The sequence below is a fragment of the Colius striatus genome, chromosome 10, assembly GCF_028858725.1.
Source record: "Colius striatus isolate bColStr4 chromosome 10, bColStr4.1.hap1, whole genome shotgun sequence".
NCBI lineage: Eukaryota > Metazoa > Chordata > Aves > Coliiformes > Coliidae > Colius > Colius striatus.
In genome coordinates this window covers 999,928-1,009,179 of record NC_084768.1, presented here as the reverse complement: position 1 = coordinate 1,009,179, position 9,252 = coordinate 999,928, and the positions used below count along the sequence as shown (strand labels likewise).

At 58.5% G+C, this 9,252-nt stretch overlaps 1 protein-coding gene across 1 annotated transcript; it reads left to right on the top strand.

Moving 5' to 3' along the window:
* Positions 1 to 581: 581 nt before the first annotated feature.
* LOC133626252 (fas-binding factor 1 homolog) lies at positions 582 to 8,872 on the top strand. Its single transcript, XM_062003884.1, is given in 18 exon segments — positions 582 to 594; positions 963 to 1,021; positions 1,729 to 1,773; positions 1,865 to 1,999; positions 2,204 to 2,304; positions 2,745 to 2,951; positions 3,414 to 3,521; positions 3,804 to 3,931; positions 4,217 to 4,335; positions 4,452 to 4,574; positions 4,917 to 5,043; positions 5,046 to 5,092; positions 6,414 to 6,569; positions 6,747 to 6,884; positions 6,986 to 7,118; positions 7,420 to 7,592; positions 7,841 to 8,008; positions 8,095 to 8,872. Coding segments are annotated over 18 exon segments (2,145 nt in total). The 3' UTR covers positions 8,260 to 8,872.
* Positions 8,873 to 9,252: the final 380 nt, after the last annotated feature.

The window sequence follows — 9,252 nt, the reverse complement described above, 5'->3', positions numbered from 1 at the left end:
GTGGGGGAGTGGGGGGGGCTGGGAACCAGCAGCGATCCCTTTGGGCCTGAGACCTCTGTAGCTAGGAGGGAGGGCAGCTCGGCAGGTGGGTTGGGTTCTTGTCTGTTGGAGCACTAGGAAAGCCAAGCTTTCAACTTCAATGGCAAGCAGAGCAATATCTGTGTGCCTCTCCCTGCTGTGCATCACTTGTGTCTCTGCCCCTGCAGGCAGCCGGTGCCCTGGCTCAGCACCACGAAAGGAGCCTCAGCTCAGACGTCGGAGGCTGAGAAGGAGGATCCCTCCGGAGACACCAGCGCTCTGGGTGCGTTTCCTGGGATTGTGCAGCTTGGGCAGCAGGATGCAGAGAGGCTCCCCCTGCCCTGCAAAACAAGAACAAATCAGGAGGCACAGCATTACCCTTGGCCATGGAGTTGCTGCCCAGGCTTTGAGCAGCCGGTGTGGGAGCAGGTTGCCACGCTGCAGGATCCCACCATCCCCCTTTTATGGTGTGGTGGAGACGCAGTGCTGGGTCACACTGAACTCTTCAGGGCTGCCTTTGGACTTTCAGAGGGCTGCAAAAGACTTGGTTTCTCTTGGTGGGCATGAGTTCATGCTGTCCTTTCTCTCTGCCCCCTTCCCTCTTCCTGCCCACGTGCTGGTCCCACTAGTGCTGTGTCTGGGCTGAAGCTGTGCACCAGTTCAGAGCCTACTGAAAGCAACTCTTTTAGGATTCAGCCTCCTCCCTAGGTGATGGAGATGGAGGAGGAGCCATGCTTTGCCCTCAGCCTTTCTGTGCAGGGCAGAGTGCCAGCATTGTGGGGGTGCAGGAATGGACAGGCCTGCCTGACCCTCTGTCCCCATCACCACCCACCAGAGCAGAGCAGGACCCTTCTCACTCTGCCCAGGAGAGCCAGACCTTTGTCCTTCTGGGAGGGGATGATTGCTGTTGCCATGTCTGAATGGCAGACTTGTTCTATTTTCAGCCTCTACAGCCTTATTGCCAGGAGAGCAGGAGGTGCAGGGCCCTGTCCCACTTGCTCAGGTAGGTCTGCTGGGCCTGTGGCCCTGTGAGGTGCAGGATCAGGCTTGTGCTGATGGCCCTCTGCTGCCAACTCCTCGTCATCCAGCTCTGTGCATCCGTGGGAGCTTGGGTTCATGGAGGGAAAGTGTTGGGAGAGCTCTGGGATACCACAAGTAGTATTTATCAAACCAAAGCACATGTGCTGTGGATGCTTTGTAAATCACAGCAATTGACACTGCTGCATTGCCTGAGCAGCATGTACAGACTTCTCCAGGCACATATACGTCATATTAACAGCAGAGATTGCAGCTGATAGAGGAATTGGCTTCCTCAGCATGGTAGTGAGGATACTCGGAGATGGTTTCTAGAGCACTGGAGGGCCATCAGAGCCTTTGGCAGAGAGGGCAACTCTTGCTTTGTCTTTGAAGCCCCTTTTTCACATCTCCCTGGGCCTCCTTGCCCTGCCTTCATGGCAGGACAGCTGCTGTCTCCCCGAGAGCTGCCGGCCTTCTCCTTGAATCTACCCCCACAGCAAGAGGAGCCCAACATCATTTTGTCTGGGATAGGGGCTGCTGAGCATCAGAAGGGAGCCAGGCCAGCAACAGGGTTGGGCTGGGGAAGGGTAGAGGAAGGGCCTCAGTAAGCTGGGTATGAATTACCACTCCCAGGCTAGGAAGAACGTTCCCTCAGGACTTGACCTGCCTGACAGCAGCCCTGTGTCTCTGCAGGTTCCCACGCCCAGGACACGTCTCCAGGCTGCCCCACAGCTGCAGGTGAGACACACGCCTTCCTGTGTGGGCTGATGGCCACCCCACAAAGCCACGGATCCTGAAGGGCCTTGATCTTCCCTCTCCATCCCCACAGGCAGAGTCCTCAGGCCTGGGCTTGCTGCATGAGAGGAGGCCGGGGCATGGCACTGCCCAGCTCTGTGAGGATGCATCAGGCTGCCGGGCAGCTCTGGTCAGCGCCCAGGCCCGTGTGGCAGAGCTGGAGAGCCAGGTGAGCCCCGTCACCTGCTGGAAGGGGGCCACGGGTGACACAGCGGGAGGAGAAGGGCTCATGTCCACTCCAATGGCATCAGAGTGACAGGGGAGAGAGGAGAAACCTCTCTGTCCAGAAGTAGCCATGGCCACTGAGTGAGTGCTGCTGTGGGAGCTGTGTCCCTGGAGCAGCACAAGGACCTTCTCCCCGGGTGCCCGGCAGGTCCAGATGCTGGAGGTGGAGCGGACGCAGCAGAGGCTGTTGCTGGAGAGTCTCCAGCAGCAGCACCAGAAGAACCTGGATCTTCTCGAGAGCCCCTACAGGTACCAGGCTCTTGCCTGTGCTCCCCTCCTCTGTCAGATCCTTGCCTGCAGCCATCTCCTCTGAGGTAGGGAGGGCTGGGCTGCTTCCCCAGTCCATCCTTGGGGTGGACAGGCACAGAGGCACGTCGGGGTGGACCTGGTGGGGACAGAGAGCAGCCCCACAGGTGAACAACCAAGGTTGGAGTCCACTCTGACCAACACTGTCTGGTGGGTGGTGAGGAGGAGGAACAGGTTTGGAGGAACTCTTTGCCAGCATGTCCCCAGCCAGTGCAATGCACTGAGCAGCAGCAGGAGGGTTTGAGGCTCTGACTGTGGAGAGGCCGAATGTTTCCCTTGTGCACAGCAACACTGATCTGAATCCCCACGTGCACTTTGGGTGGAGAGCTCCAGGTATTGCCACGAGAGCAACACTTCTCCCTTGGTGTGACCTCTACGAGCAGGCGGCAAATGAAGGTGTTGGAGGAGAGCCACGGGCGGCAGGAGGAGAGGCTGCGGCAGGAGCTGGAGCAGCTGAGGGCTCAGCTGCTGTCGCAGAGCCAGGACGCGGAGCAGGCGCAGGCAGAGCTGCGGGCACAGCACCAGCAGCAGCTGGCAGCACTGGAGCAGCAGCACACGCTGGAGGTGAAGCAGCTGCAAGAGCTGCAGAGGTGAGAGCAGCACGCACGTGGGGTTAGTAGCCCTGCTCTTGGCAAAGGAACCAGGGAACAGCCTGGGGCTGCGGTGAAAGGAGGCTCGAGAGGCACTGGGCTGTGGGTGGCTCAGTGGCTTTTGGAATGGGGATTTGCTTTGTAGGTTGGCACAGGGAAATGTGGCTGGAGGTACCGTTTCAGAGTGAATGTTTTACCTTTTTACTCAGTCCAGTGAGCCACTGGTGTCACATGTAGTTTGGGTCAATGAGAAGCCAGGTTTTGGTGGAGAAGCCCTTAAGCCCTGCATGTGGTCCGTGCCAAATGTGGATGCCTGTCAGGGGCGTGCCCTGTGACAGCCCACCACGCCAGCTCAGCTCCTGGCACCACTCAGCTCCATGACCAGGCCTCTTGCACAGTGCCTGTCACGGGGAGCACGGCTTTGAGACAGCCCGTGGCGGGCTCCTCACCCGTGTCCCGCAGGACGTCCATCCAGGAGCTGCGCCAGGACTACGACGAGTAGCTGCGGCGGCTGCAGCGGCTGAAGGATCAGGAGGTGGATGCGGTGACCAGCGCCACGTCACACACCAGGTACCAGCCCCCTGGCCGTGGTGTTCCCTGTGGAACCAGCCTCAGACTGTGGCAACAGAGCCCATCCCCTCTTCCCCCTGCTGCCTCTCACAGGGCTGCTGAGCACTTTGCTCTCTGTCAGTACTCTCCTAAGCAGCAGCTCTGTCTTCCCACCGCTCTGCTGTGACCCACAGAGGGGCAGGGCAGGACTGCCTGGCCTTTGGCCCACCACATCTCCCCCTCCATCGCAGTGAGGTGAAGCATGTGCCACAGGGTTGACTTTCTCCTCGCTCTCCTCCGCAGGTCTCTGAACGGCGTCATCGAGCGGATGGAGAAGTTCTCCAGTGATCTGCACGAGCTCTGGCACAAGGTGGAGGCCAAGCACCACAGCACCTCCCAGGAGCTGGCCACGTGGGCACAGCAGCTCAGGGGTACGTCTGTCAGCCATCTGTCAGTGCTGGAATGGCTCTGGAGGCACCCAGCAAATGGGGAGAAGGTGCCCTGAGTCAGGCAGGGACTGGGAGCCGAGGCTGGCAAAGCCTGGCCTGCCTCGGCCACTGAACACCTCGGGGTGTCTGCGTTACGAAGTGGGGTCCTGGGGATGTGCAGAAGGGGAGCAGCACAAATGCATGCAGGTCTTCCGCTGTGAGTATGGTATGTGCAGAGAGGGCTTCCCACCTCGTGCTGCTCATGGCTCGGCTGCTCCCTCTGCGCAGTGCTCCAAGACAGGATGTTGCAGCAGCAGAAGGACATGGAGGAGGAACAGAGACGACACCAGGACGTGATTGCTAAAGTGGAGGCCAGGCTGAGCGAGCAGTCTCAGCAGCTGGAGCAGGTGAGCCCAGGCTGTCTCTTTTGCCCGAGTCAGCCCTCCTGTCTGGGTTTGGGATAGGTATGTGTTGTCCCAGGAGCCTGGAACAGCCCCTGTCTCTCCTCCCTGTCCAAACCCAGGAGCGCTGCAGGGCGCTGGCGGAGCAGTGCCAAGTGGGATCTCTGCAGCGCTCGCTGGAGGAGCGGCAGCAAGTCCTGAGCCAGCAGCTCTCCAAGGAGCGAGCAGAGCTGGAGAGGGCCAAGGTGAGGTGGGACAGACAGCTCCAGGTGCTGTTCACGTGTGCCCCGAGTGTGAGCGGGGCTGCAGTGCGCTGTGTGGTGGAGGAAGGAGCCGGGTTCTGGGCTGCAGCACTTTGCTCCCTCAATCCCACCCCCAGGCGCAGTGACTCATAATCAGAGCGGTCCCCTGGCAGCTGGAAGCTTGGGGCTGAGCTCTCCAAGCAGGGCTCACCCCAAGCACTGGGGGCTTGAACCAGCTTCTGGGTGTTGCCTAATGTTTGGTGGCAGAGATGGGCTGAAGGAGAAAAATCCATCAGCAAAGGGGACTCAGTGCTTTGCCTCTCCCTCTCTTGTGACATTCTGCAGAGCACTTTTCTGGCGGAGCAGCAGTTGGTGGTGCAGAAGTGCTCAGAGGAGTACCAGAAGCTGGCGACTGAGTGGGCTGAGCTTCGTGCCCAGCAGCAGCAGAGCAGGGTGAGGATGGAACTGGACACGGGCACATGGGCTCCCAGGGAGAGGGCACCGTCAGCAGCCTGGCCAAAGTACTGCAGCGCAGCCCCTTCCCATGCCCACGGGGCAGGCTCTATGCTCCTTCAGGTGTTTCAGACAGAGATGTCCCTTGGGGTGGTGAGAATCAGGCTGCCCCAGGAGCAGCCTCCACCAGCCTGCTTTAGATGCTGACAGAAGCGTGGGTTCCTCTGTCTCTCCCCTCTGCCTGTGAGGAGTTGGGGCAGCCAGACCAGGCACAGCCACCTCCGTCATGAGAGGAAACCCCCACGGTGGGTGTAAGCAAAGCCTCCCCCTGCCACGAAGTTTTCCGCCCTTGGCCTAAAAACCAGACTCAAAGTCTGAAAACCAGGCTGGAAGCCTGAAACCAGGCTCGAAGCCTGAAAAATGAACCAGACTCGAAGTCTGAAACCAGGCTCGAAGCCTGAAAAACCAGCTCCAAGCCTACTTCATGTGGCGATCAACCCAGGGTCCGATTCTCAGCTGGGTGGGAAGAAATCAGTCCTACTCAATGTGAGTGATAGCAGAAATCTTCACTTTATTGAGAGCAGGCTCTAACTTATATACACAGCAGCTTCAAAGCTAGCTCAGCACCAGCAGCTAATAGATTACATTCTCATGTTCATCCTACTTGCGGTTTCTGCCATAAGCAAGCTCCCTCACAGTTTCCCATCTTGTTTTTCCCCCGTAGTTGTTTTCCACCTTGAGCTGTTAGCTCGTTAGCTGAAAACAGCCCGACCTTGAGGGAGCAGAAAGCGGCCTGCTGTCTGCACTGACTACGTGACAGCAACTGCTTTAACCATGGCTCTGACTCTGGTCTTGATTGCGCATTAAATTCATATAACTAGAACTCAGATTGCCTTGTCCCATCAGGCCTAACATGATACCCCGGGATCCATGTCCATTCTCCCTTAACCATTCCTCCACATCCCCCTGCCATGGGGACGTGGCCAGAGCCAGCTCTGCTCCCTCCTAGGGCTGTCCAGAGGGGATCTGTGGCACAGACAAGGTGTCAGAGCTGCCACAGTGGAAAAGAAGCATTCAGCCTGAGTATTTCCACTGCTGACAAATTGTTTTGCTTTGAGCATGTTTGAGGGTGTGCAACGTGGTTGAGGGGCTCTGTCCTTCCCAGGGAAGGGAGTGTGTGTGTGTACAATCCCAGCTCTGCCAGCCCTGGTCCCCAAGGGGTGATGGATGAGGGCACTGCTTAAGTACCTGGAGGTGTTGCTCTGCACCCCACACTGGCACACACGAGAAGCTCAACGGGGGCAGATCTCTCCCATCACTTGGGAAAGACTCACAACAGTGAACAGGACACGGCAGGTAGTGCATTGGTTTCCCCCGTACCCATCTCAGGAGCTGGCAGAGCTGAAAGCCAAGGAGGAGCAGCTGGAGAAGGCCAGAGAGCTGCAGGACAAGGCCTGGCAGAAGCTGAGGCTGGAGAAGGAGAGGGTGAAGGTGGCTGCGCAGCGCGTCCGGCAGCAGGAGGAGAAGGTGCAGAGCAGGGCCAAGGTGAGCACAGCATCTGCCTGAGTCTGGCAGCAGAGCTGGGAGGGGTCACAGCCCTCCCCAAGCCAGGAGGAGTCCTAGTGCTGTCCTGGAAGGGGAATGAGGGGATGCAGAAAGGAGCCCTGCCCCATAGCAGCAAGGGACCCTGTCCCCAGCCTCCCCAGCCTCTCTACCTTGCAGCTCTCATCCCAGAAGGACAAGAGGGGGCAGCGAGTGCTGCAGAAGGCTTGCAGGGGGGAGTGTGAGCACCCAAGGAGGCTGCAGGCCATGCAGCAGTGCTTGAAGCAGCTGAGGCAGCAGGAACAGCACCTGCAGGAGGTACACCCCCTCGCCTTTCCTTCTTGGCCTGAAGCCACTGTGTTGAGGGCCTCAACCTTTGCCAACAGCTTCTCTCTCTCTTTCTCCTGGGGATGGGGCAGGAGTGGCTGAGCACGGCTCTGAAGAGGAGACAGCTAGAAGAGCGATGTGAGGAGCTGCCCAACAACTCCATGATGCTGCTGACTGCAGACCAGGACCTCGGTGCCCCTGTGAACGGCCTCTCCAGCACACTGTGTAAGGCTTTCTGCCTGTTGCCAATGGGAAGGGACATGCTGGGGGGGGAGCTGCACTTGTATTCCACTTTTCAGGAGGCTTGGCATGTTGCTGAGGGCTGAGTTAGTTCCCCTGATGATAAACCTCAGCTGTGAGTTGGCCCCTTGTCCTCTGAAGGCAGGGCAGTGCCAGGAGGGTGTAGAGGGGGCAGAAGGGGAGAGGCAGCTGGATTAAAGCCCGTTTGCAGTGGGTGGTTGGGGAGGACCTTGCTGTGTGGACATGCAGGCAGCTGGAAAAGGAATGCTGTTGTCTCTGTCTGCAGTTCCCCTGACGACAGCGGCACCACAGAGCTGGGGTCTTGTTGCAGAGCCTCCAGCTCCTGTCAGGGTGCTCCCTCAGCACAGCCCTGGGGCTGGCAGGGACACCCTGGCCACAGCCAGCGGCACCGAGCTCATTGACGCCACGCTGCTGCTGCTGAAGTTCAGGGCCCAGCAGGTGAGGGGGAGGAGGCTGGGGCTGGAGAAGGGGCTTGGAACCGGCTGGATGGGAACAGGGCTGGCTAAAGCGCGCTTTGAGGCCGGCAGCCACAGCATGGGGTGTCTCCTCAGACCATTACTGAGCTGTTGGGCTGGGTGGGCTTCCAGAAGAGGACCTAGAGGACCTGTCACACCTAGAAGAGTGATGCCAGAAGCAAGGAGGGGTGAACCTTCACAGCTTGTCTCAGGTTCATTGATAACATGCAGGACCTGATGGTTCATCCCTCTCCTCACACCATCCCTGACTGGGAGAAGCCATCTCTGCTGGACTCTGGCTTTGTGATGTGCCAGTCCCCTCCCTTCAGCCCCCTGCTTCCCTGCTGGGGCTTTCTCCAGGCTGGGCTGCTCTTTCAGGCTGCTTCTGTAGGATTCGGGGTACTTTCCTCACCCAGTGACACCCTGGGCTGTGACTCCGTTTGTGTTGCACTCTGATATCTGTCCCATCATCCCTTTCTTCTCAGGACCATGGTTTCTTAGAGAATGAGGAGTTCTACCTGGAGAGTCTGACAAAATCATCCTATCACACATCAGCTCGGTCACGAGGATGGTGGTCAGCACATCTCACACCAGCAAAACTGCAGCCACGTCTCCACCAATTGGTGACAAAGAAACCCAAGCTTTCTTAGGCATTGTGGGCTTTTGGAGGCTGCACATTCCCAACTGCTGTAAATCCTCTCTGTCGAGTCACCTGGAAGAAAAACGATGTCAAATGGGGCTCTGAACAACGACAAGGCTTTCAACAAATTAAACGAGAGGCTGCTCAGGTGGTGTCCCTTGGGCCAGTCTGAACAGGACCAGATGTGACAAACATGCTCTGCACTGCAGCTGGAGAGAATGGCCCTACCTGGAGCCTCTGGCTAGAAGCACGTGGGGAGGCTGGAGGCTGAGCCCTGGGGTTCTTGAGTCAGGGATGCAGAGGATCCGAGGCCCGGTGCACTCCCACCAAGAAGGGGAGACTGGCAGCAGATGAAGGAGTTTGAGCTGCCTCAGAAGGAACTGGCATGGAAGCAGGACTGTTCTCAGCACCCAACTGCCAGTGCTGGGCTGGGTGTCCAAAGGGAGGGTCTCCTCCACACATCAGGCGACTGACGCCACATGGAGTGAGGGGGTTGTGTTGAGCACTCAGTGAGCTCCTGTAGGAAACCGCAGTCACCCCAGCATCCTGCACGTGATCACCAACTGGCCAGAGGGCAAGAGCTCTGGACTACTGCCTGAGAAGGAGCTGGCAGATGCTGAAGAGGCCCCACCATGTACTAAGTTCTCAGCAGATGAGAAGCAAAGTGTGTCGCTCACCGATGGTTCCTGTTGTGCTGTGGGACAGTGTCAGAGCTGGAAGGTGGCTGTGGGGCGTCCCCTGTGACACGTGGCACAAGCTGCAGAAGGAGAGGGGCATTGGAGTCAGCTGACACAGGTGGAAGCCTCCCAGCTGGCTTTAGACATCCCCCAATGAGAAAAATGGCCAATAGTTTGTAGTGACTCGTGGCTGGTGGCAAATGCTCTGTGGGGTGGCTGCAACCATGGAGACAGAACAACTGGCAATGCCAGGGCCACCCCATCTGGACTGCCTCATTGAGGCCAGGCATCGCTGCCCACCTGGAGAAGCTGGCTGTGATGGCGTG